The sequence below is a fragment of the Brachionichthys hirsutus genome, chromosome 5 (assembly GCF_040956055.1).
Source record: "Brachionichthys hirsutus isolate HB-005 chromosome 5, CSIRO-AGI_Bhir_v1, whole genome shotgun sequence".
NCBI classification, from domain to species: Eukaryota; Metazoa; Chordata; class Actinopteri; order Lophiiformes; family Brachionichthyidae; genus Brachionichthys; species Brachionichthys hirsutus.
Genome location: NC_090901.1, coordinates 13,728,239 through 13,755,847, shown reverse-complemented (window position 1 = coordinate 13,755,847; position 27,609 = coordinate 13,728,239). Strand labels below are relative to the sequence as shown.

The window sequence follows — 27,609 nt, the reverse complement described above, 5'->3', positions numbered from 1 at the left end:
CTGACAGCAGCGCAAACACACGGGAGATAAACCCTCCTCCTCCTCCAGCTACATTGAGACGGGAGGAGAGGACCCCCCCCCCCCTCCTCCAGGAGACATAGACCGGTGCCATTGGATGGAGAGCGGCCCCTGAAGAAGGGAGAGCGGTGGAGTTTCCTCCTCCTCCTCCTGCACCGCCTTCTTCCCGACTGCACCAAAAGAAAACTCCGGGTAAGGAATGCCGGCTTGCTCGAGCCACAATCCGCCGCTCTCCTCGCCGCGCATCATGCGAGCTGCGTATTTACGTTGTCCCTCCGCCTCTTTGTGTGCGGTGAAGGATGCGTTGTAGCGTAGCACAGGATGGATGCTCTCTCCTCAGCACCAGTGAGAGGAACTCTAGCTGCAGAATATGGCCTTAAAACTTGTGCAGCTTTGATGCGCAGCAGAAGTGAGATGTTGATCCTGGACCCGGCTGCTCTCTGGGTTGGAGAGGCTGCTGGATTAAACGGATCCATTCGGTTCGACTGTGCTTCAAAGTGTTCATTTTTTATATTTCCAGAAATAGTTTGTTTTTTCTGAATGTGAAAACATTTTGTGATAATTGAATCTTTAAAAGCGTGATTAGAGCTTGAAGCATTCCGAGACGTCCTTCGTCACTTTGACAAAGTTTGATGATGCTGAGTCGTGTGGTGACTTGATCCATCCACATTTTAGACCTATATTTAAATAGAACTATTTCCTGGTGTATTTTATACCTTCATTTAAAAGCCAAAGGTGGACCGAGATGAGGATGGACTTCCTCTGGCCAAACTGGGGGCTGTTTGTGATTGATGTTTTGCCCTGGCCAATCTCAGATGACTCTGAAACTCACTCCTTAGCTACTCAGACGTGTGAATGAACGCATGAAAATGTTCTGACCTATTGTAACCAGCTGCTCTGGGTTCTTTTGGGTTAGGTATTGGGTACTATTTCTTCTCTAATGTAGAGTTGACTCCCACACTTCCTGTCTGCTTTCTGATTACCTGAGGAAAGATGCGTTAGGTGAGGAGGAGGAGGAGGAGGAGGTGGCTCCCTCGCAAAGTTCTATCTATCCCAGGCTACCATTTAATCTGACTCTTGAGTGTTTGACTGTGTTTCCTGAAGCATCCTGGGCTTTCCCTCCTTTTCACACGTATTTTCAGAGCTGTTGAAGGAGGCATATTATGGAAAACTCACGTTTCCCGTGTTTCTACACTATTGTGGTGGGTTTGGGTCCTTATCAACCCCAAAACAGCTAAAAATAAAAACCTGCATAGATTGTATAGTTCTGTAATCACCTACTGGCAGAAATCTCTCCCCCCTGTGATGTCACAGAGGGGGAACGTGCACATGCATGCACATTCGCATTGCGTGCACGCAATGAATAGTTTCGTTCTTGTTTTCAGAGGCTTTTCTGACAGCTTCTTTGAGACAGACGAGAGGGACGCCGTCCTGCAGCGTCTGTTTGAGACAGACAAGAGGGACACTGTCCTACAGCATCTGTTTGAGACAGACAAGAGGGACGCCGTCCTGCAGCGTCTGTTTGAGACAGACAAGAGGGACGCCGTCCTGCAGCATCTGTTTGAGACAGACAAGAGGGACGCTGTCCTGCAGCATCTGTTTGAGACAGACAAGAGGGACGCTGTCCTGCAGCATCTGCTTGAGACAGACAAGAGGGACGCTGTCCTGCAGTATCTGTTTGAGACAGAAATGAGGGAGGCTGTCCTGCAGCATCTGTTTGAGACAGACAAGAGGGACGCTGTCCTGCAGCATCTGCTTGAGACAGACAAGAGGGACGCTGTCCTGCAGCATCTGTTTGCTATTTTGACCAAAGACTCTCACAGATATTTCATATAAGTGTCTGGGAACTGCGTTAACTTGTGGAAAAAGAGTATGATTATGTGATCTTTAACATTCTGCCTCTCCCTCACCGTGTCCCTATTGGACTCCTGGGAGGAGGAGCTTTTATTACATGATACAAGCTGAGAGCTCAGAGATATGTGGCTTGGGGAGTCAGACAAAGCGCCAGCAGGCTGTCTGCCATTACCAAAATGATTTTACCAAACATGGAGCGGTGGTGAAAGCTCTACAAGACAGTGGTGAGGACAGCCACGATGGACGGCTTAGAGACAGTGTCTCTGAGGAAAAGACAGGAGGCGGAGCTAGAAGTGGAGGAGATGAAGATGCTGAGGTTCTCCTTGGGAGTGACCAGGTTGGATTAGAAATGAGACAATAAGAGGGACAGTGAAGGTTAGATGAGCAAGCTAAGCTAATTAGCTTCCCTTTACTTAATTGGCGCAAAGGAGCCTCTCTTGCAGGTATTGTGAGAAACGTCTGCAGGTTTATTGTGGAAAGTGAGATTTAACAAAGAATTCTAGCTGCAGAGCGGAAGCATGAAAACTGCACCGCTATCCAAAAGCCTTTGAATCAGACTGCAGTTGCTCAGTAGGTAATCAATAAAGCAGAGGATGGCTCCTCAGCCCCCACTTTGAAGAATTTGCTCATCTGTCCACTTTCCCATTACTGCGAGCGAAGATCCTTTTTCACCAAGAATTCGATGCTGACAGCGGTTGTTGCAGGTCTACGTGCTCGCCGTTCCGTATTTGCTTAATTGTGAGGTTGTTAATCAAATAGGTGGCATTTAGTGTGTTTGCTGGGGGGAGGCACAATTACTCCTGTTTCATTTCAGCCATAAAACCAGAGCTCCACACTTCAAGATGGGAAAAGTGACGAAAGCTTGGAAAATGCATCCAGGTGTGTAAATGAATGGGGCGCACTCAGCAACCCCCGTAATTACCCCTGTGGCTGTGGCTGATGATGCCGGCCATCTCTGTTCATTAGTCAGGATAAACGAAGGCAAACGTCGTTGTTCTCCGTTATCTGGTCTTGTAGCATTCATGCAGGTTTACGCTCTTCGCATATTATTGTTTTCATCAATCCAAGGAGTTTTACAGTGAAGTCGTCTCAAGAGAAGTCAAACCTCTGCGGTGACGACTCTGTCAATTAAACATTTGCTTTTCGAGTTTATGGGATGTTTGCATTATTCTGCAGGGTTATCGTGTAAATATGAAATATTTGAAGCTCTTCTGTTTGCTCCTCAACGAAATATCGGTATCCTTGAAAAACGTGTCTGAAAAATCACCACGAAATATTCTCAGCTCCCCACTTTTGGTCAAATATTGTCGGCGACCCCCCCTCTCTGCAGAGTCTGCGTGTCTCAGAGAGGTCAATATTTTTCACAAGTGTTTCATAAACCCTTCTTGAAGTACTGGACTCAGCTTATGCCGTGAACTGCCCTCCTTTACCTTTTGTTGTTCTTTTAGCATTTCCAAATCTTCTTTGAATCCTTGTTTTTGGGCATATTTCACCGTTTCCGTCTCTGTTCCGGTGAGATCCTCACAGGTAAACTGTGTTTCTTTATAATCTTTCTTGACCCGATTCATTTTTTCACTTCTTGATGAGCTTGGTTCTGTCTTTTTCTTTGCTTTCAATTCTTTCAGCAGATCTTTCAACTTCAAAAACCAGGCGACTGCTGCACGCTTTGGCTTTGTCCAGGATGAGTAATGCGTCATCAGCTGGAGGGAATGCGAGACGCGCCGTCAGAGCGCGGAGTATCTCCGCTCCTCTGAGGCTGCTGGACCCGCGACCCATCCTGGATAAGCGGGTTGAAGATGATTTTCATTCCGTCCTGATTATTACCGTCCTTGCGACGCGTTTGTGTGTGTGTGCGCAATGACACACACACACAAACATGCTGCAATGTGCGTGTGTAGACACACTCACTCCTTGATTGCGCACTGCTTTTCCTGTCTCCTGCGTGAGTCGAAGAAGAAGAGAAGAGTGGATGAAGTTTGATTTTTTTTATGGTAATGTTCCAGCGAAAATTGCCAGAAATGTTTTCACGTGCTGAAAGCATCCCTCACGGTTACCGTGGTAGCGTGCATGCGCGCGTGCTCGCTATGAACGTACTTTTGCTTCCGGGTTTAGAGCATTTCTGGCAGAGCTGTTTGAGACAGAAATGAGGGACGCTGTCCTGCAGCATCTGTTTGAGACAGACAAGAGGGACGCTGTCCTGCAGCATCTGTTTGAGACAGACAAGAGGGATGCTGTCCTGCAGCAGCTGTTTGAGACAGACAAGAGGGACGCTGTCCTGCAGCATGTGTTTGATGTTTAGGCCAAAGACTGGGACAGATATTTCATATAAGTGTCTGAGAACTGCGTTAACTCGTGGATAGAGTGTAGAATATGTCTCCTTTAATAGTGAGCAGTCAGTTGATGGAGTTCTCTTACTTTACAATAAGCCTTTCTTCAATAAGGCTTTGAACACATATACGATATTACAGATTACAGAATATTACAGGTTCAGCTTGAACCTGAAGCAATGAGAGTCAGCCTAATGTTCTGTACAACCTGTCAGGGAGACAAAACATTATTTACACCCTATTTAAAGCTGAAGTCTTAACGCTCACCCAGAAACGACAGCATGGCACCTTGTGATGAAGGTGAAATTGATATTATGATCTCTGCACACCTGCAGCTGTTTCAGCAGGTACCTCTTCACACTCAGGTTAAACTATTGGTCTAGATTCAGCAGAGCTCCTTCCTCCCTGCTTGACCGCCTCGTGTTCTCCGTCCAGTTTGAGGCTCCTGCAGCCGCCTCGGACTCGGCGCATGCTAATCCGTTTTTTTGCTAAGCTACAGTAGAGACTTCCTGCCAGAGAACGTTCGTGCTTTGCTCGTGGCACATCAGCAGCTGTCGGGGGGGGGGGGGCTCTGCACTGCGTCAGACGCTTTAATTGGCCTGCAGGGCCGCGGTCTGCAAAGCGCTCAGCAGAATTGAGACGACGACCCGCCCAGATTTATTTCCATAATCATTAGTGTAATGCTCCCATTCCCTCCAAGCCGCTGAGATATGGGGAGATTCCACATAGGAGGGGGGAGGGGGGGGGGGGTGCAAAGGAGGAATGAGTCAGACACCAGATTGCAGACATCAATAACGTGGACATTTGCTCTGGAGCAGGAGCATGAATGGCCCCTCTGGAACGCAACATTCTGATGTATTAATGGCATTAATTTAGATTTCAGGCATTTATTTGACTATTTATAACGGGCCCAGCCGAAGTCTCCTAAAAATGGACTCATTTCAATCAATGAAATAATCTCTTATCTCTCAACAGCTTGCAGGTAGAGATCATGTTTCTCTTCTGAATGTGTGTATAAAGACAATTTCTCAGTGGCAGGATTGAAGTGAAGGTATGGTAGAGTTACACTTCTGGATATCTGAGCCATCCACCAGCGAGTTGCATGCTGGGTAATGCAGACAGCAGGCTTTGGCAACGATGATGAATCTGTGGAATAGAAACGGTGGCACCCTCTTTCTCCTTTATTGATTTCCTCTTTTTAAACTGTCCGATGTGAGTCAGACGATGCCCAAGGAGTGAAATGTTTGCGATTCTTTCAAACGAAAGTCAAACAACGGATTTGAGAGCTCTGAGGAATCACTTCGAGTGCCGTTTGTGGCTCTTCTGTCCATCGGTCCTGCACTGACTGACTGACATCTTTCCTTTCTCTATGAGGAAGTGTTATTTAGACATTGTTACGCATGTGTCAGTGAAATAGCAGGGGGGGGGGGGGGGGGGGGGTCGCCCTCTGGTCCAGACAGGTTAATTAAACCATGTGTTCTGTGAATGTAAAAATATTCTGGATGATGAAACTGATTGTGTGATTTATTCTCTTCCGTCTATAATCAGAAGAAACTATATATAAAACTATAAATGCCAGCATTAGCATTTATAGTTTTATGTAGCAGCTCTTTAGTCAGTAGCTTGTTCAGCAGCATCCATGTTACGTTTTGTTTTTGACTCTCCTCCTATCTCTCTCTCTCTCTCTCTCTTCTTATCAACCCAGCCGGTCAGACAGATGGCTGTCCTCGATCAGCCTTGGGTTCTGTCCAGGGTTTCTGCCTGTGGAATGGAAGTTTTTTCTTGCCTCTGTTGCCAAAGTTCTTGCTCTTGTGGGTCAAGTTGGGTTCTGTCTTTCCCTGCTACTCCTGTAAAGTGCCTTGAGATGACTTTCTGTTGTGATCTGGCGCTATAGAAATAAAATTGAATTGAGTTGAAGCCTGACTGCATTGCTGTTGGATGTTTTTTCCAGGCTGGCTGCAGCACCATGTCCTCAACTCAAAGCGGGGATCTATCGGGCTACCATCTGAGTGGTGAGTGAGCGCCAGTCACGCTTCCTTTGCAGACGCATGTGACCGTTTGTAGATTCATTTAGCAGCGGTAGATTTGTCCTCTTTGTTGTGAAGGTAGGACCAATCAGGCGTGTCTGTTTGATGGCTGCGGAGGCTTTATCCCGCCTCCTGTCTAATCTGCATAAAGGATCGCTCCTCGGGCCTCCTTGAGTCCTTTTGAGGCTCGTGGCCCAAATCAGCTGGTCTTAGAACAAATGCCCCAAAATGACAGCAAACCTTACGCTGTCTGTTTCAGTGGTGCGTAACCCGCCCAGCTGGGAGGCGGGCATCTACCTGGTGGGCTTCTTAGTGCTGCTGGCCATGGCCGGGCTCAACATCTGGAAGTTGTGGAAATCCGGAACCTTCCCAACGCCGTCCCCCTTCCCCAACTTTGACTATCGGTACCTGCAGGAAAAATATGGAACGTCCTTCTCAGAAGTCAGACAGAAGGTGTTTACGTTTGAATTTCAGCATCAGATATCAAATATATCGTGTTATCACAACTTGGGTCTTGAAAATGGATCAATTTTAGCATCAGTTCTTCTAAAATGTTCTTTATCTCTTACTTATTTCCCCCCTAAAGCGAGTGGCTGCCAACAACCACCGGCGGACCTCCACGACCTCCAGCCGCAAGCCCAGCCTGGCCTTCAGCGATACCCCGGATGCTTTCAGGGACCTGGGCCATCTGGAGCTCATGAACAGGGAGCTGGATCCGAACGGGACGGTGCACCTGAACCGCTCCATCTCCACCGACTCTCTCAGCTCCATCTCCTCCATCGCCAACAACTTCGGCCACGACTTCACAGTCGGACAGCTGGAGGTGACGCTGGAGTTCGAGCCATCCAGGCACCCGGGCCAGGGGACGGGACGGCTGCACATCACCCTGCACCAGGGAAAGGACCTGCTGGAGAAGGAGGAGGGACACTTCCCTGGCTGCTTCATCAGAGTCTCCCTGGGGCCGGAGGAGCTCATTGGAGTCACAAGGGTAAAGAAGCTTCTGTGTTCTTGAGATGCTCCTTATGAAATTTAAATTTTCTTTCTTCTTTTTTGCAACTTTTCCCCCTATTTTTAAAAGATTTAAGATTTTAAAAGCAGCTATTAGCATTTAGTAGCTAACAGAGTGATGAAGAAATCCATATGGAAGTGTGCAAACTTTTTAGTTTAGCAAGAAAACGGAATAGCAGTGTTGACGTGTGTCTGCACAGTACCGTGCTCGAGTACCGTACTCCCTTCTATTTTCTTTCTCCTTAATTACCTGATTTCTTAAATTCTGAATCCTTCACCAGATCAATATTTACTCCTCTGTGGAAGTGCAGTTTAGTTATTGCGGGAATATTTCTCTCTTCCTTTGTCTTTTAATTCTCATAAAATCTTGTGTCTAATATGAAGAACGAGCCTCCGTCCCTCCGTCCCTCCGTCTGCTCCCCCTGCCTCTCGCCTTCTCCTCTCGGAGACGTTGCCCGGCTGTGAGTCATCGTTTTCGGCCCGGTGTTGCTGTTGTGCAGCTCGAACACGTCGCTCAGCTGTACTCATGTGTTCCAGCTGGGTGCAGTAACAGAGGAAGCATCGACATTAGCTCCTCCCTCTTCAGTGTGGACAAGCAGGAGAAACGCTGAATCAGCCTTTCATCACTTCATCTCTTTAGTCTCCCTGTTCAGTGTCACTCCTCCTCTCGCTCTCCCTCTCGCTCGGCCTTTATTGCCTCAATCTCACCCCACACATCACCGCCATGCCCCCCCTGCATCTGCAGACATGCATGTGGAGGGAAGCTTTCTGCGGTGGATGCTTCATATCTGCATGTTGATGAGCGGTGTCTGATGTTTGATGCTGATGCTGAACAGCCCAAGGACAGTTCAAGGTCACCTGGGCTCCTAGCCATGTAGCCTGCTTGTGACTTTAGCGTTAGCTTCCCGCCTGGCTAATCCCAGCCATTCCTCCGAGACGTTCTGCTTCATAAGCCTTGGAATCTCGTCAGTCCGGGCGGCCCGTCGACGTGTGGCAGCTCGCCTCTCGACCGGGTGTTTTGAGACCCGGGAGACTTTGTGCAAAGCTTCGTGTCTTGTCCTCCGAGGCCGTGGCGCTGTTTATGTTCACTCGGGTAGAGAGTCTTGTTTCCCTTCTTGTACCTCACAGTGAGCGCTTTGAGTACTGAGTCTTGTTTCGCTGCACCCGTGGCTCCTCCCTCTTGGTTTGTTTGCATGTGTTATTGTAATCAGCCTTTGTGAACCAGTTTCTGAAGTCCTGGATGCTTTAGTGAAACACTTTCCACCATCCGGGTTATTTTGTGTTGCTTCCCTTTCCCCCCGAGCCGGGTCGTAACAGCGACTTATCGACTCCTGCTAATGCTTGTTTGTTTTTTTTGTTTGCGTTTACTTCAGTGTTGATTTCAGCACAAATATCTCTCAGTGAAGTACACACTTAACACACACTGGTGTGAAGATCAGACCTATTATTAATCCTGTTCACACACGTTCACAGTCGCTGGTTGCCTGGTAACGCCTGACTGCTTTGTAAACCCTTGTCTGAGACCAGCCTCTTCATCACCTTCATCTTTGTCAGTCAGTTTCTCATATCTCAGTCCATGACTCGTCTTTTGACCTTCACTAAGGAGATTATTTATGTTTCCACTCGTGTCCATGGTTTCATTTATTTATCTCCATTGTCACTCAAAATCTAGAAGGAATGAATGTTACAGAAGAATAAGATAAAATAAGCCTTAAACAAATAAAAAGGGATTCTTTCCCACTTTCTTGAAATCTTTTCCATGAACGATTTCTATAAATGAAGATTTCAGAAAATTGGCAGTGACTTATCCATCCATCCATCTTCCACCGCTTCGGGTCGCGGTGGCAACAGTCTCAGCGGGGACTTCCAGACTTCCCTCTCCCCGCCCACCTCCTCCAGCTCTTCCAGGGGGATCCCGAGGCGTTCCTCGGACATAGTCTCTCTCCAGCATGTCCTGGGTCGTCCCTGAGGCCTCCTCCCAATGGGACATGCACGGAACACCTCCCCAGGGAGACGCCCAGGGGGCATCTCGGCTGACTACTCTCAATGTGGAGGAGCAGCGGCTTCCGCACTAGTTTGTTTACAATAAGGCGACCAATCAGCGCGAGGTCAGGTCCAACGTCACTCTGTAGGTTGCCAGATTGCAGCCACACAAAAAAGGAGAGCTGCCAAGATGACCGTTATCGGCTGCAGTGTTCACGCGCGCTGCGCACAGCAATCCCTGCATCATTAAGGAAGTAGGGTTGGCAGGTCCGGTGGCCCCTAGTGGTCATGGAACCAAATTTTCTGTGGTCCTAAGCAGCTGCTTGGGACCACAGAAAATTTGTTTCCATGAACAATGATACCCCAAATGCTGCAAAAAATACATTCTCTATCCTAGCTGCTTAGGAACCGAGAAGGACGGATGGTGGTGGACATTACCAAAAGGATGGACATGACTGTCTGCCAACAGGATCTGTCAGAACACTGTATTTATCTACAGCCTGTCTCCTCTCAGGTCCAGACAAATGCGTTCACGGTGATTTTTGACGAGGACTACTCCATCCACATGGACGTTTCTGCGCTGGACGAGTACAGCCTGCGTTTCGCCGCCTTCGGTGTCGATGCTGAAGAGCGAAACCTCAGCGCCGGCGTGGCAGAGCTCAAGCTGTCCGACCTGGATCTGACCGTCAGACCCTTCAACGCCTGGCTCTACCTCCAAGATGTCAACAAGGTTGGTTCCAATCCGGCCGCAGGTTCGACCAGGACTGTGTTCGGTGATCCAGTAAGAGTTGCTCTTTCTGTCTCTGTGTGTCTGAGACCCCCAGCTGGAAACTCACAAAACGACATGTTATAATTTGATAATGCAATCGGATTAATGGACGGATTATCTGGTAAAATATAACTTATTTAAGATAAGAACAGCCAATGAAACGCCTGCATGCTGTGATCTCAGGGAATATGTAAAAACTGCTTCTCAAAACATGTAGCCATCTGACTTGATGCTACACGTGTATAGTAATAGTGGTTGCCATGACAACTCCTGGGGGTTTTTTTTGCTACTTGACCAGTTTTTTTTTTTTATGATGCAATCATAAGTTGAGCAGATCAGAATCAAACAGTGAATGAGTTCTATTATTGGTTAAGAAAGTCTAGAAGAAACACTTGGATACTTTACTGAAGTAAAAGTACAAGTACTGCAATGAAATACAGTATTTTAATTTCAATTAAGCAATTAGCAAGTCTGAAAATCTGACATCATGATGTGATCGATTGCACTTAAACTGTGCGTAGAAGAACTGCAACATAATCTTTTTTTAACTATCTATAAATGACCCTACTTCTATTTCCTCCTTTTGTATTTGAAAGACAACCTAACTTGACGTGTCTTTGATTTAATTGACGGTGTCACCGTCTCATCAACCCTCCGGAGCAGCAGGGGCTTCGGAGCGCTCTGTGGGACGGCGCGTCCCCCTGGCGCCGCCGTCATGGCGGCTCTTTCGTTGTCTGCTACGCTTCCCTTTGACTCCGCAGGCTGTGGATGCCGTCGGTGAGATCCTGCTGTCTCTCAGCTACCTGCCCACAGCTGAGCGCCTCACGGTGGTTGTGGCCAAATGCAAGAACCTGATGTGGACCAACGGCAAGACCACTGCAGGTCAGCGACGTTGGTGTCTCTGTTGCTGGGGGGGGGGTTATAAATCCATGTCCAGACTCCAGAGTGTCCGCTCTCCTCAAATCAGTCACATCCCACCAGATAATCAAGACTCGACATGTCCAACTCTCTAACGGCAGTTTGTCTGTCTGTCTGTCTGTAAGCAAAGTAACTCAAGATGTTCTGGACAGATCTTGAGAAAATGTTGGGAATGTTACCAGGAACAGATTATTACAGTTTGGTGACGATCCAGAAGAGATCCTGGATTCTGGATCACTTTGAATTTTCCGTTGACATTGCAGTAAATGGAGCTTCAGCATTTGTTCCTCAATATGACCGATATTTATGGAATTTGACACAGTTATGTAGGGTGGGGGCCTCTATCCCACCACCAAATTTCATCCGGATCAGATCCAGAATGGGGTCGGTAGAAAATATTTTATTTTAACATTGAAAACTTCATTTACGGATTCAAGAATCAGTTAAAAATACAAAAAAAGACTCTGATTCACTTTTACTTTTCATGGTTGGTGTATAAAGATACCAAGAACAATCTAGATCCTTTTGGTGCTGATCCAGATCACCATGTGGACGGTGTCGATCCAGTTAGCAGAGGAACGAGCTGCTCGGCGGAGGTCTGAGCTCTCCGGTTATTCATGTCTGCTTCAGAATTATCCGTCAGGCTTAAAATCTCAGCTGCCCATTTCAAAGAGCTGCTTCTGGTGAAATGCACCAGTGTGAACGTGAGCCTGAAGCGTGAATGGACGGATCTGTGAGTTGCTGTTATGCAGAGAGTAAAAGCCGCCTGTGGGGGGTGCATCTCATCATGTGAATAATCCATCCATCATTCTGGTGTAGATGAGATGACAGCCGATGTTGCTGGAGCCTGTCCCAGCTTGCTACGGGCGAGAGGCCGGGCGCACCTCGGACCCGTTACCGGCACACAGACAGACAACCACCCACGCACACTCTCGTGCACTACGGACGATTCGGAGTGATCAGTTCACTTAAATGTGAATAATGATCTTGTTAAATAAGAAAACACCTGTGACTGGCTTTGGCTTTATTGCATTGATAAACAAATAAACAAATCACTAAATATCCGTCTTTGCATGGCATTACACAGGTGGCATTACACAGGTTACACCCTGTCGTTCTGCCCACGGGGTTAATGGCGTGCAGCAGACATTACCGCCAATAAATCATTTATCACACACTCTTCAAATATTCGGGCGTGTTTCTTCTCTGCAGTTCGGAGGCCTTCACTTCACAATCTAATGAAGTCATTCTCATTTATCAGATCCATTTGTCAAAGTTTATCTCCTGCAAGACGGCAGGAAGATTAGCAAGAAGAAGACGTCCACCAAGCGGGACGACACCAACCCCATCTTCAACGAAGCCATGATCTTCTCTGTGCCGTCCGTCGTCCTGCAGGTGAAGCTTTGGAAACGCTCGGCGGAGGGCGGCGCTCTCACAAAGGTCGCCTTAAATACCGATTCATAGAAGGAAAATGAGCAAACAAATTGTGTTTGGCAGAAGTACGGCTGACTAAGTGGAAATTCATGACTCTGTATTCAGGTCAAGGTAAATGATAAGATAAAATGTGATAACAGAGCCCGAATAAACAAAATGGCACAGCAAACAAACGCACTTAAAGTTACAGCATATTAGGAACATTTCCTCCTTTAAATGTCCAAAACAACCTGATTTTACGTGCATCTCTGACAGATCAGTTTATTTGTCGATTGGTTTGTCCGGTTTCAATTTATTTGAGATTAAACTGGGTTCATTTAGTTGGATTATTTTGCCTGTAACCCCGACAGCCATTCCACAAGAAACTTAAGCATGACAATATCCCTAAAATCACCCTGTGTTGTAAAATGTGCTTTTTAAATGCACGGATTAGTCTGAAAGCACAACAAGCAAGCTGCATAATCCCGTCGTGCTGTTTGCAGGAACTCTCCCTGAGGGTGACGGTGGCGGAGACTACAGACGACAGCCGAGGCGACAATCTGGGCCACGTAATCATCGGCCCGGAGGCCAGCGGCATGGGGATCACCCACTGGAACCAGATGCTGGCCACTCTGAGGAAGCCCGTGTCCATGTGGCACCCTCTGCGCAGAACCTAGTCCCGTCTGTCCTCAAAGACGCCGGACGGGGGCGCAGGACACTCGCGTCGGCCATCATTGATCGCCGAGTCAACGATGTATTGTCTGGCTTCTTTTTTTTTGGCTTGGGTGCATTGTGAGAAAGTTGATTTGCTGTGGCAACCCCTCACGGGACAAGCCAAGAGAAGACGAAGAAGAAGTGCATTATGGGTGTTGTCCTATAGTGACGCATCAGCGGCTTCGTTCCATAAATGTAGCGCCTTCATTCATTAGCTGATTGCTTTAGGATTGATAACGACAGTCTGAAGAAACATTGGGTCAAAGTTCACCCATTCTATTTTCCCCTGATGAGAGCAACTAATGCCAGTATTTTAAAAAGTGTCATGAAAAGGTAACGATAAAACCTCCTCCTCTCGTTTTGGAGTATTAAATATCCACAGAAACTCCTGCCGAGCGCTTCCCTGGCCTGGTTCCGATGCCTTCGCCCTCTTTCGTTCATTCGACGCCTTTATCAGACTTTCTTTTCGGTCAGTTTTGTCACTTCACTGCCCTCTGGTGGAAGCATGTGGAAGGGTACATGCTATAAACCTTTGTTTTCGTCCCTGCGTGTATTTGGAGAAGGCGTTCGACCGTGCCCAATCATAGTGTCTTGTGGGGGGGGGTGCTTTGGGAGTATGTAGTCCGGGGCCCTTTGCTGAGGGCTGCCCGGTCCCCGTATGATCAAAGTCAGTGCTGGGTTCGCATTGCCGCCAGTCAAACCTGTTCCAGGTGCATACTGGACTCCGGCTGGGCTGCCCTTTATCACCGGTCCAGCGTGTTTTAGTTCCTTCCTAAAGTAAATGGGTCCAAGTTGTACGTTTTTATTGTGGTCTCGGGTAAAACTATCGATGATGATTGTTCCTGTTGGCTGTTTGTTGATCGTAGCACGTGAATATGGCCTAATGCTTCTCTGGAGTGTTGCCATTTTGTCTTCTGCTGCTAATCAGCCAGGAAGAATGAAATCTAAGAATTCTCTGATTCCCTTTCTGCTTGTATTTGTTTCTCTTAAATGTTCTCTCAGGGCCACCGAAGCCTACAAATCCACAAAATTCCACACTGAAAGCAGCTGATGCTTTGTGTTCTGACATTCTTTTCGTATCCCGGTCTAAATCTGGATTCTCCATCGAAATTGTTTTCCTACTAAAAAGTCTCAAACGACTACTACTACTACTACTACTACTACTCCTACTGCACTACTACTACTACTACTACTACTGTACGTTCTTCTTGTCCCGTTAGGGGTCGCCACAGCAAATCAACGTTCTCGACTTCCCCCTGTCCTTTGCATCGTTCTCCCCAACACCAACTACTCTCATGTCCTCCCTCACTACGTCCATGTATCTTCTCCTGGGTCGTCCTCTAGCCCTGTTCCCTGGCAGTTCCATCCTCAGCATCCTTCTACCGATATAGTCCCTGTCTCTCCTCTGGACATGTCCAAACCATCAAAGTCTGGTCTCTCTGACCTTGTCTCCAAAACGTCTAACCTTCACTGTCCCTCTTATTGTCTCATTTCTAATCCTATCCAACCTGGTCTCTCCCAAGGAGAACCTCAGCATCTTCATCTCCTCCACTTCTAGCTCCGTCTCCTGTCTTTTCCTCAGATACACTGTCTCTAAGCCGTCCATCATGGCTGTCCTCACCACTGTCTTGTAGACCTGTCCCTTCGTCCTATCACGGAGCACACCTGATACTTTCCTCCACCCGTTCCAGCCTGCCTGCACACGATTCTTCACCTCCTTTCCACATTCTCTCCATCACTCTGCACTGTTGACCCGAGGTACCTGAAGTCCTCTACCTTCTTTATGTCTATTCCTTGTAACTTCACTGTCCCCCCTGGGACCTTCTCATTGACACCCATGTACTCTGTTTTACTCCTCGGCTCGGCTCTAGTTGAAGAGCCCGTGATGACCATCTCGAGAACTGACCAGACCGTAGGATGAAATCACTTCTTTCAGGAAAGCTTCATTTGCCCTTTCAAAGGAGTCATCAATCGCACCGAATTTATTGATTTCTTAGCGCTTTCAGAGTTGATTTTGCTCTCTTGGTTTTGCTTGTGTAATTTGTAAACAGTGCGGTTGATCAATAATAGAGATTTTGGTATATTCAGTATTCATTGTGTTTTGGGGAAAAAAGAAATATCCAGGTTCTCTTATCCAGGTGAAATAATTTGTAGCAGTTGTTACAGGGTGGCTAATCAGATGTATTTAACATATAAATATCACACATATTTCTGTTGTTACCATAAATAATGCAATACAAGTTGCATACCATATATTTTACAGTGTACATAGTTAACTACAGCATTCTTTTCACTGACATTTTTCATAGTATTAGACTTTAACAAACATCAGACTCCAAGTTCATTTGTATAACAGCATATTTACTGAATTACTTTAAAAAGAAAAGCCTCTGGGAATTTAAATCGTGATATTAAACTAACCTTTTAAACGGGTTTACAGGTCCTGTCATTTGAAGGAAACGCCTTGATATTCAGAACGTTCACCAGACAAACCGAGAGGAGCTCCAAGCCTGACCGGTTCTCCTGCTTAAGTCAGTTAATTATTTTTTTAAATAAAGATATGTGGAAAACGTCAGAATGTCAAGGCGGCTTTCTATCTATCTGAGATCATCTCGACAACATTGTGCAACAGTGATGTTTAGTTGTAACTATTGAATGTGAATTATCTAACTCTAAAGGCATCATCAGGCTTACGCGACAATGTGGTTTTTTTTTAAGCAGATTGTACTTTACATTTTGGAAGTTCTAACCGTGTTCCGCACATCACTTTGAAAATCTGTCCAAAAATCACCCACCGTGGTCGCGGTCCCAATGTGCCAGATATTGAAGCAATATTTTTATTTACAATCAACATTTGCATTTGATTCAACAGAGCTGTGGCCGACATTCGATCATGCATGATGTTGTTTAGCACTTGATGTGACTTGTGCCTACGGAAAACGGTGAAAAGTGAACAGCATTCACACAATATGTGAATGCTGTTTGAAATAAACGCGATTCAACAGTAGCCCTTTGGACTCGTATCTTGTTTGAATGAGGAGGCCTTGGTAAAGGTGCGTCTGCACGTCACAGGTGAATAAGTGGAATATCAAAAGTTCTCTTCCACCACTGGTAATTGGCTCCAGATGACGTAGATATCGATTACAAATAAAGACAAAACTGCAAAAGATACTATAAAAAGATTGAGTGCAAGGAAGACATTCTGATAAAGCTGTACTTTAATGTAAAACAAGCAGCAATACTATTGTAGTGATGTAACAGCATCACAAAATGTATCTGCAGATTGCTGCGTGTTTGTCTTCATGACGCACGAGTTCTTACACTTGAAATGGAAGGATGATTGTCACCAGTGATGAGGCAACAGTGCGTGTGCCTGGGGAAATATTCGCTTGTGTAGTTTAACGGAATCATTTTATGCCTCTCACTGAGAGAACATCTTGTGTTTGTTTTATGTGTGAACTCGGCAGGTTAGTTTTCAGACTGTTGATCATTGAAAGTCATCGTAGCAGAGATGCGCTGCAGGTTTTCCTTCCAAGCTGATACCGATCTGATATTTAGTACAAATATACGATGAAAGAAGTCGTGAATTTCAAAATAATGCTTCGTCTGATGTAGATTCAGCGACGTGTGTGTCGTCTCTCCAAATATCCTTACAACAAGGGGGGTACAAATACTTGCTGCTTTATAATACCAGGTGACTCAAATTGAAATTGACAGTAAAATATTGAAATATATAAATGCCACAAGAATTGCTACATTTTGTATATTAAATATATTCGCTTCTTCAGGAAACCTTGCGTGAATAAATCTAGGCGATTATCTCGGTGTCGCTCCAGATTGAAGTCATGCAGCTATTTGATGAAGCATTTATTAATTTACTTATGTTATAGCCATATTTATTTACGTGAACTCCATCAGTACAGAATGAAGTGCTGCTTAAAGCTCCACGTGTTCTCCCTCCGTACCTGGATTACCTGCCTGCAGCACCTGACGCAGAGCAGTACACACTTGCCCTGTACACACACACTTACCCATTAGGTGTGTACAGTACACACTTACTGGGTGTACTGTACACACTTTCCACTGGGTAAGTAAGTGTGTACTGTACACACTTACCCGGGTGGAAGAAGAAGTAGTTGTCACCATTCGCCTACCATTTGGGCGTGATGAATGATTCGTTTATTTAACAGGGACAGCGCACATTAATAAACATTTCTGTCAATGTGCCAGAATTAGCCAAAAGGCTATTTTTCATCTGTTGTCCCTGGACAGAAATTCCATGGCCCCAAAATATATATACATATGAAATAAAATTAATAAAAATACAGATATAAAATAACCACATAAATAAAAACTATATCAACTAAAACAATTTCAAGTAACAGTAAAACTTAATGTCTATTAACTAAAATTTTATAAAGCAACTAAAATCATAAAAACAGGTGACAGTAAAAAACAACAAATTAAACAGCAGTTTCTCTCAGTGACGACACAACTGTGTGCTAATGAGCCATTCCTTAAGGTGAAATTTAAATGCATTACAGCTCTCAAGATTTCTGACGATAACTGGGATAGAATTCCACTCATGTGCAGCTTTAAAGGAAAAGGCAGATTGACCAAATTTGCTTTTCCTGAGTGGGATAACGCAGTCCCCTCTTGCAGCACCTCTAGAAACTCGATGTGTGGCAGTTCTTACATCCACAAACTGTCCGAGCGGAGGAGATGTTAAACCATTAATAATTTTGTACATCAGACATGAATTTATATATTTAATCAAATTTTCCCAGTTTAACAATTTGTATTTATTTAATATTGGGCAGTGATGAAAATGTGCTGGTTTTTTGTCCAGTATTTTAAGCGTTTGTTTGTACAGAGACTGCAGAGGTATTAGAGTAGTGATACTGGCCTGCGACCAGGTTGTTAAGCAGTAAGTGATATGCGAAAGAATCATTGAATGCATATACATCAACGACGCCCCTGTCGACATGTAATCCCGAGTGAATCTAAAGTTTGAGAGACAGAATTTAACTCTATTACAGACCTTTTTAACCTGTTTTTTGAAATTAAGTTGTGAATCTATAAGGACTCCAAGGTACTTGTATTCGGAAACAATCTGCAGCCTTTCCCCCAAAACAAAGACATCTGGGTCAGCACCAGAGCACTTTGTCTTTGAGAAAAACATGCAGACCGTTTTTGACAGATTTAATTGCAAACAGCACTGCTTCAGCCAAGTTGTTACATGAACCATGATGTCAGTGAGTTCTTCAGCAACTTGTGTAGTACTGCTACCAAAAACATAGATAACAGTATCGTCAGCATACATTTGTAAGTCGATGTCAGGACAAACAGAAGGTAAATCATTAACATATAAAGAGAACAGCAATGGTCCCAGGACAGAACCTTGCGGAACACCAGTAGACTGACCTAGAACAGCTGATTGATGGTTTTGTAGTTGAACACACTGAGAACGGTGTAATAGATATGATTCTAACCATCCAAGTGTGCGCAGTGAAAAATTAAAGGTAGACAGTTTAGACAGGAGGATTCTGTGATTGACAGTATCAAACGCCTTTTTCAGGTCAAGAAATATTGCTCCGACAACACCACTTTTATCCATTAAAGATCTTTAAGACCTTTTTGCTCCAAGCATTAATTGAATGTATTAATCAAAAAGAGCTCATGGAAACAATGAAACAAGGGGTAAGAACATTAATTAAAAAACCTGGTGAAGATAAGACATGTCTCAGCAACCTTAGACCTATTTCACTCCTAAACACTGACTCTTTGGTTCTGAATCTGATTGATTATAATCATCTATTCATCTAAGGGCGATGCTTTTATGATGTTTCTGGACTTTCAAAAAGCTTTTGATTCTATCGATTCTATGTTTTTTTTATTGTAAGTTTATTCAGTAAAGCCAAATAGGTCAGGTTTCCCATTTCAACCAATCAAAAGCGAGGGGCGCTGGTGGGGGAGGAGCCAGACAGATAGTAGGAGTGGGAGGTTCGCTTCTGGTCCGTCAGATAAAACGGTGACGCTTTATCGTCCTGGTCCTGTCCTCGTCCTCGTCCTCGTCCTCGTTCTGGTCCGGTCCGGTCCTGTCCTGTCCTGTCCTGTCCTCGTCCTCGTTCTGGTCCGGTCCGGTCCTGTCCTGTCCTGTCCTCGTCCTCGTTCTGGTCCGGTCCGGTCCGGTCCTGTCCTGTCCTGTCCTGTCCTCGTCCTCGTCCTCGTCCTGTCCTCGTCACCTGTCACGATGGCGGAAAACAGAGATAATTCAACCGACCAGATGAAGCTGTGGAAGGCGAGCAGAGCCACGCAGGTCTGTAGATGTTGTGGTGCGCAGCTCCGGGGTGCTTTTAGGCTGAGCGTCGAACGTTCCGGACTAAAGGGACGCATTGAGCAAGCTAATGTCAGACATTTAAATAAAACACTCCCAAGGCGCTGCTAAGTGTAAATACAATGCTAATCTTGTGTTATGCTACAATGCTAATATTGTGTTATGCTATAATGCTAATCTTGTGTTATGCTATAATGCTAATCTTGTGTTATGCTACAATGCTAATCTTGTGTTATGCTATAATGCTAATCTTGTGTTGTGCTATAATGCTAATCTTGTGTTATGCTACAATGCTAATCTTGTGTTGTGCTATAATGCTAATCTTGTGTTGTGCTATAATGCTAATCTTGTGTTATGCTACAATGCTAATCTTGTGTTGTGCTATAATGCTAATCTTGTGTTATGCTATAATGCTAATCTTGTGTTATGCTATAATGCTAATCTTGTGTTGTGCTATAATGCTAATCTTGTGTTATGCTACAATGCTAATCTTGTGTTGTGCTATAATGCTAATCTTGTGTTATGCTATATAGTTAGCTAACTAGTTTCTGACGTTCAACGCGGAGCTTCGTTGTCTGCAGCGTGACGTCGGTCAGACTCGGTGACTGAACTTCGGTCCCTTCAGTTACACAACGAACAATTCAGAGCAAATAAGTGACTAAATGTGTAGCCTCTGGTCCTCTAGTTGTGTGTTTGTTTGTCTCGGTCCTCTAGTTGTGTGTGTGTTTGTCTCGGTCCTCTGGTTGTGTGTGTGTTTGTCTTGGTCCTCTAGTTGTTTGTGTGTTTGTCTCGGTCCTCTGGTCGTTTGTGTGTTTGTCTGAGTCCTCTGGTTGTTTGTGTGTTTGTCTCGGTCCTCTGGTTGTGTGTGTGTTTGTCTCGGTCCTCTAGTTGTTTGTGTGTTTGTCTCGGTCCTCTGGTCGTTTGTGTGTTTGTCTCGGTCCTCTGGTTGTTTGTGTGTTTGTCTGAGTCCTCTGGTTGTTTGTGTGTTTGTCTGAGTCCTCTGGTTGTTTGTGTGTTTGTCTCGGTCCTCTAGTTGTGTGTGTGTTTGTCTGAGTCCTCTGGTTGTTGTGTGTTTAAGTATTACAATAACAACGTGCTTTACCTGGAGCTGATCATCGTTACGATGCAGCAAGTTAAATGTCATTGTTTCTGCTCTTTAGCTTTTTGCGTCTTACGTCAACACAACAAACTTCATGTTTTCATGCGTCAGATTTTCCGTCCGTCGACTCGTCTGTTGTCTCAGCACCGCGTCAGAGTGATATTCTGCACATTAGAGCGCATTGTAATTATGTCTGTGTCTTTCCTTTGATGTGTGGATCCGGGTTGCTGCAGAAAGCGGACCGTCTCACCACGGGGGGGGGGCATCCTGTGGGAGACAAGCTGAACCTGCAGACTGCGGGCTCCAGGGGCCCCCTGCTGGTCCAGGATGTCGTCTTTACTGATGAGATGGCTCACTTTGACCGGGAGCGGATCCCGGAGAGAGTGGTTCATGCCAAAGGAGCAGGTAAGTTTGAGGGGTTGGTAGTCCGAGTCTCCAGCGGCGTGTAATATTCAGACCGGTTCTGGTGCGCCTGACCCAAACGGGCTCGGTCAGGTGCTAAACAGAACTCTGCCGCTCCTGCACGTTTGATCCAGATGTGTTTCCCCCGTGATGCAGGTGCGTTCGGCTACTTCCAGGTGACTCACGACGTCACGCGTTACTGCAAGGCCAAGGTGTTCGAGCACATCGGCAAGTCGACGCCCGTCGCCGTGCGCTTCTCCACCGTAGGTAAGCGCAGCGGCGCGTCGGCTTTTTGCCTGTGACTGATAACGTGTCATCGTTTCGCGTTGGGACGCGTTCGGAGGATTTCCCCGCTGAGACGCGACGTGAAGAGACCCGGCGCCTTTTGTCATCGCTGCGTCCCGTTTGTATTTCAGCCGGTGAATCTGGATCAGCAGACACGGTGAGAGACCCCCGAGGCTTCGCAGTCAAGTTCTACACGGAGGACGGCAACTGGGACCTGACGGGCAACAACACGCCCATTTTCTTCATCAAAGACGCCATGCTGGTGAGTTAATATTTATCTATAGCGAAGGGAAGCCAGACGTGAACCAGGATAAAGCACCTTCACCTTCACCCTCCTGCAGTTCCCGTCCTTCATCCACACTCAGAAGCGCAACCCCCAGACGCACATGAAAGACCCTGACATGGTGTGGGACTTCTGGAGCCTGAGGCCCGAGTCTCTCCACCAGGTAGCGGCTTGTCGGGGTGTTGCTAGGCAGCGGTTCAGTTGTTCCTGGCACAGAAACGTTTCCTCTCCTCCGTTCTTCAGGTGTCCTTCCTGTTTAGTGACAGAGGTTTGCCCGATGGCTTCCGTCACATGAATGGCTACGGCTCTCACACCTTCAAGATGGTCAACGCGGCCGACGAGTGTTTCTACTGCAAGTTTCACTACAAGGTCGGTCTGCGTCCGACCCGGACCCGAACCCGAAGCCGAACCCGAACCGCGGTCGTCTTTGGACATCCGTTTTGTTTTCCAGACGGATCAGGGTATAAAGAATCTGCCCGTCGACGAGGCGGAGCGCCTGGCTGCAACCAACCCAGATTATGCCATTGGAGACTTGTTCAACGCCATCGCCAGCGGCAACCACCCATCATGGACCATGTCCATCCAGATCATGACCTTCGATCAGGCCGAGAAGTACCAGTTCAACCCGTTTGATTTGACCAAGGTACCGCTTCTTGTTCGTGAGCTGGTAGCCTTCCTCCAGGCTCCGAGGCAGAACCACAACGACCCGTATTCCACCTTTCTACTGTTTTATCGGTGCAATAAAGGCACAACAATCCAACCTTTCACAGCCCGAGCAAAAGATATCCAATATCGATTGATAAGAGAGAACTGATTGTGTTTTATTGGAGAAAGGTTTTGAATATTGCTGCAGTGTCGGACGCAAAAGTCTCCGTCAGTCACCAGAGGAACGACGAATCGGCAAGAGTGTCATTTTTGACCAGAACCGCTGACTGCCGATGATTGGGCACATTTTGAGAAGCCAAATAACTGCATTGCAACATGTTTATCTCTGTCGGAGTCGAGGACGAACGCTTTGAGCTTGTAGATAAGGGCTCGGGTTCGTTGCACAACTTCGTTCCGTTCTCGTGTCTGATCTCGGCGGCCTCGTTTTCTGCACGGCTTTACTTTGGCGCGACGTTATCTCAAGTTAAATTTTAACAAGGCGTGTTTGTGTTAAATCAAATGTTATGTTGTAGAGGGCGGAATCGGACCCCTAACTTTTTGATCGTGGTTTCTAATCTGATTGGAAGCAGCTCCGCAGACGACGGTTGCGTTGTTGCAGCTAATGAACGTCTCTCCCTCAGATTTGGCCGCATAAGGACTACCCTCTGATTCCTGTGGGCAAGCTGGTGCTCAACAGAAACCCCACCAACTACTTCGTAGAGGTGGAGCAGATGGCCTTCGACCCCAGCAACATGCCTCCTGGCATCGAGCCCAGCCCCGACAAGATGCTGCAGGTAAAGCAGCGCAGACCCCCCCCCCTTCAGATTACGACGTAGGAAAGTACTGATTCTCTGAAAACGAGGCGCCCTTGTCTTCTTCTAGGGCCGGCTCTTCTCCTACCCCGACACGCACAGACACCGGCTCGGAGCCAACTACCTGCAGATCCCCGTCAACTGCCCCTACAGGACCCGCGTGGCCAACTACCAGCGCGACGGGCCCATGTGCCTTTCTGACAACCAAGGTAACCTCTGAATGGACCGGGGTACCTCAGCGGGGGGGGGGGGGTCCTCCGGAATTTTTTTTTTTTAAACCGCTTAATGAATTATTGATTTATTGATTTATTGAGTCTGGCGATGCGTCGGAGGTCGCCCCCCCCCCCCCCCCCCCCTCGCCCAGAGCGCGCTGGGACAGACTCCAGCCAGCAACGGCAAGCGTCTGTCGATAAGATGATCGTCTCATCTACACTTGAGATGTAAAGATTCTCACAGCATCCTGCACTCTTCCTTTATGTCTTTATTTCCTTTCTTCAGTCCCTCCTTTTATTTTTTTCTACGCTCTTGTAACTCTGGAGGAACCAGTGAAACCTTCTTTTTACACTTCTGACGTCGCTTCAACAGACGTCTGTGGATTCCGTATTCATCTTGCGTGTGTTTGCCTCCACCTTCCACTAGGTGGTGCCCCAAACTACTTCCCCAACAGCTTCAGTGCCCCAGAGGCCCAGCCGGGGTTCATGGAGTCCAAGTTCAAGGTGCTTCCAGACGTGGCGCGTTACAACACCTCGGATGAGGACAACGTCACGCAGGTAAAGACGAAGTTCTCGGGGTTCAGGGTCGAGGTTCATCATCAGGTCAATATTTAAAGAGACGATCCACCATATGAATCTATAATGCAGCTATCGGCTAACAAAGCACGTCTGTGCAAAGACCAGCCATGTTTGGTGTTTCACATCTGACGATGGCATCACTCCTCGGTAGCCACGCTTTTCCGAGAAATGCTTACGAGTTCTAAGAAATGCTATCGTCTCCTGACTGCTCCTCTGTGGACAAAGGTGTGTGTGTGTGTGTGTGAGCTGTATAATAGCATGATGCTATAACGTGCATGTGACGGGCTTGTGTTGGGCTGCAGGTCCGGGACTTCTACACTCGGGTGCTGAACGAGGAGCAGCAGCAGAGACTCTGCCAGAACTTGGCCGGATCCCTGAAGGGGGCGCAGCTGTTCATTCAGAAGCGCATGGTGAGCCACGCGTTTCCATTTCCAGAGCGCTGCTTCAGAATCAGTTTCTGCTGCAGGATGTCGCCACAGGATGTAGTGGCTGCTCTCAGGAAACCAGTGCCTGTTGCTGGGAGACGAGGCCGACTGCTTTAAATTACGAGACAAGTTTCAACTCGAACACTTGCAAATGTGTGAGTCCCATTTAAAACAAGCGTTAGCTAAAAAGTAAATGGGGAAATACGAACGCTTAACGCATTGGGTGATGCCGTCAGCTTTTAAGAAACGATTCTCCAGCGTCTCTTTTGAAGAACGAGCAGATGTGCGGCACGCAAAGACTGAAAACGTAACCAGCTGATCAAAGTAGACTGTAGCTGGTGTCCAAACAATCCACCGGCTGTTAATGGAGGCTCTGCTGGGAACCAGTGAAACGTCTCTGCTCCGTCCTGCAGGTGGAGACGCTGAAGGCCGTCCATCCGGGCTACGCCAGCAGGGTTCAGGCCTGTCTGGACCAACACAACAAGGAGGCCAAAAAGGTAAACGCAGTCCCCGGTCCCGCTCGGCCATTCATGATCCAGAATGGACGAGCTTGTTGGTTCGTTTTTTGTAAAGCGGGTTAAATACCAGGAGCGGTTGGGGCTCGATACGAGAGCTCTGCACTGAGGTCACTGTAGCCAATGAGACGTCTCAGAGCAGCTGGCGGTGTTGCCAAGCAACAGCAAAGATGTCGGTCTAATAGACCGCTACCGTTGATGGAAGATGGGAACATTTAGACAGGAGAGCGCGCTAAAGAGAAGGTCCTGGACTTGGTCCTTGTATTTCAGTCTGAGCCGCGACCTGATTGGTCGCTCTGCGTCAAGAGTCCTAATCCGTCTCCCCTCTGTATCATTTCTAGAAACCCAACCTCCACGTTTACACCCGCCCAGGAGCCCCGACATTGACCGCATCCTCAAAGATGTAACGCATCAAAATTTGCCCCCCTGAGGGCAAATACACAGGTCATCGAAAACGAGATGGAATCGCTCACACCACTGAGAAATAACCTCGCGTGTGTGTGTTTGTTAGTTCATTTATAATTCAGCCCATCCAAACAGTTGATTTGCTACAGAAATTCTATTTTTTCTTTTACACAATCTTTGCTAGAACCTGTGCTGGTTTCTGTATTTAAAAGCTGCCACATTTCAGTGCTTGATTGTGAAGACTTTAGTGCACGTCTGGATAACGACTCGGATGAATGGGAGCATCAGCTGAGCGATGACGTCTTCCTTAAAAATGTGCGTTCAGCTTGCAAAGCTCCGCCCCTTCAGGGTTCATTAAAAGTACTTTCTGGAGTTGTTGTATAATTTGGGAATCTCAAAGTCATACATTCCCGGATCCACCTTGTTTTATCTGGATGTGCGCCATATAAACCTCCCACTTTTCCTGGAATCCGTCCTGCAGAGTCCTGGGAAAGCAGAACCGATGGGAGCTGTACGGTGGCCGGGAAGTAAAAACCTCATTCAGAAAACAATCTGACAGAAAGGGAACGTCCCAAACCCGGGAGCTGATCCAGAAGTAACGAGGCGGGAGGCGGGAGGTGCAAACAAAACTATCTTAGGGAAAGGAAACGCCCCGAATCCGGGTGTTGACTAGGAAGTTAGCGGATGGCCACCGTTGCTCATCACCTTTGAGACGTTCCCCTTTCCCTGATTGTTTTCTGAAATGTCAATTTGTTTGGGGATTGCTGAATGTGCTTTGTACGTTCCGGCCTCTGTAGACGTGATTTCTCAGGTAATGTGTGATCCGACCTTCCTTCAGCCGAAGGTCGGAGGAACGCGATGCCGATCGGGGATGAATGAGATTGTGAAGTGCCTTCATTTGTCCTGCGGGGTTGTTTTTGTCTTCGTTAAGCCGCTGATCATAAAGAAACTTCCCTTCAGGTTTCCGCATATGAACAGACAAGTTCGTGTGTATGGCTTTCTTAGCTTGAGTTTCCTCTCCTCGCCTTAAAACCACAACTGAACTTACTTTAGAGTTGGGTATGATTGTGTGCTCAATAATAATTACCTCAATCCATATTTGGGGAAACAAGTACAACAAAATTTAAGATGATTCGGGGGAAATGCTCTAGAAATGATGTCTTTATTTTTATTTTATAGCTACCAGGAAGTTTCCTCTCTGTGGTTTTGCTTGTTTGAGCACAAACTGGGTTACATGTAAGAGTTGTAGGATGTTTATGATCACTTTGTGGAGCCTAAAGATCCTCATCAGGATGCAAACAAATGTGTTTCTGTCCAAAATGAGCCGTACAGGTCACCTGCTCCTGCTTTGTCCATTCATATCTGACTGCATTGATCTTCATGGTGTGGAACTCTCATGTGACTTTAGTGCTCGTGTTCCTTCGTGTGTAATCAGCAGCGTTCATTTAAAGGTAGCTTGTTGTTGAAATTAATAAAGTTCTAGCCGGTCTGATCAAAACGACTCCAGAGATCATTTCCTCTCTAACTGGTTTCCTGACAGTTGAGCTTAGATTAATTGTCAAAAGGGAGACGGTGCGTTTGGAAGATTTGGACTATTGCTGATGTGACCACCCCGACTATCCACCACTCGACTAGAGTACTGACCATCCATCACGAGGGTCAGTCAATCAATGTTGATGTGAATTTAGAGGTTGTTCAATCTAATATTTAGTCCCCGCCACATCAATTATTTGTTAAATTACAGAAAGTGAATGCTTCAAATGATCCGTTGCAGGTTTTGTATTCAGAACTGCTGGCTGGAATGTCTGACAGAATTCCTGCACATGAATGTTTAAGCGACTTGATAACGGGACGAGCTGTTCGGTTGTTTCTGCTGCAGAGACCTGCAGGAAGGAGGCGCGACTTCTTCACGCTCCATTTAGAATAGAAACCTATTTAAAGCATATCGTAATTGATTTTCAATCTATCTGCGCGTAAAGACAAAAGGCCGTGCGTGCGTCAGCGGCGTTTGTTTCTAGTGAGGGGGGGAAAGTGCAAAAGACAATATTGTTTAAAAGGATCCCCATTAGCTGTCACAAAAGTCCACACAGAAAAAAAACATAATACACGCAATACATATAATCACAATTCACTTAACAATAATAATCTAAAAGCAATAAAACATTATGAATGTTTTCTTTTGATGTTTATAATAAGTTATTTCATTCATGCTTAATAGTTCCATACTCGCATATTTAAATAGTGCATCCTTAGGTGGTACTTAAAAGAGACTTTCATATGTTCAGTGGGCAATTATTCCAAAGTGGGATAGCACGATAAATAACCGTCCTCTTCAAAACATTTGTCTTTGGACGTGGTAAAATAAACTGCCCATCATTAGATGACCGAGTAGAATGAGAATAAACCTGACTGCATCTGCCAATTTGTTCGTATAGGAGAACAAGCTGTCGGTAAATCAATGCTTGGGTTAGTTTTGAAAGAAAGAAAATTCCTGCGGGGGTGGGGGTGGGACAGCAGAACCAGGAAGTCATCAGTACTTAAATTGTCCACACTCGAGTTGTAGTCCTCACTCTTCACAC

General features: G+C 46.3%; 2 protein-coding genes across 2 annotated transcripts; both read left to right on the top strand.

Moving 5' to 3' along the window:
• Positions 1–6,165: 6,165 nt before the first annotated feature.
• On the top strand, positions 6,166–12,994 carry syt12 (synaptotagmin XII). Its single transcript, XM_068739775.1, has 7 exons — positions 6,166–6,211; positions 6,486–6,679; positions 6,813–7,214; positions 9,732–9,947; positions 10,748–10,868; positions 12,166–12,299; positions 12,821–12,994. The coding sequence occupies exons 1-7, from the start codon at positions 6,166–6,168 to the stop codon at positions 12,992–12,994; spliced, it is 1,287 nt and encodes a 428-aa protein (XP_068595876.1).
• A 6,078-nt stretch (positions 12,995–19,072) lies between these two features.
• Positions 19,073–26,528, top strand: cat (catalase). Its single transcript, XM_068739316.1, has 13 exons — positions 19,073–19,350; positions 20,701–20,872; positions 21,026–21,136; positions 21,286–21,416; positions 21,496–21,600; positions 21,681–21,806; positions 21,889–22,080; positions 22,724–22,876; positions 22,965–23,103; positions 23,534–23,664; positions 23,988–24,095; positions 24,524–24,607; positions 24,967–26,528. Exons 1-13 carry the CDS (start codon positions 19,285–19,287, stop codon positions 25,030–25,032), a joined length of 1,584 nt encoding a protein of 527 aa, XP_068595417.1. The 5' UTR covers positions 19,073–19,284; the 3' UTR covers positions 25,033–26,528.
• The last annotated feature ends 1,081 nt before the right edge of the window (positions 26,529–27,609 follow it).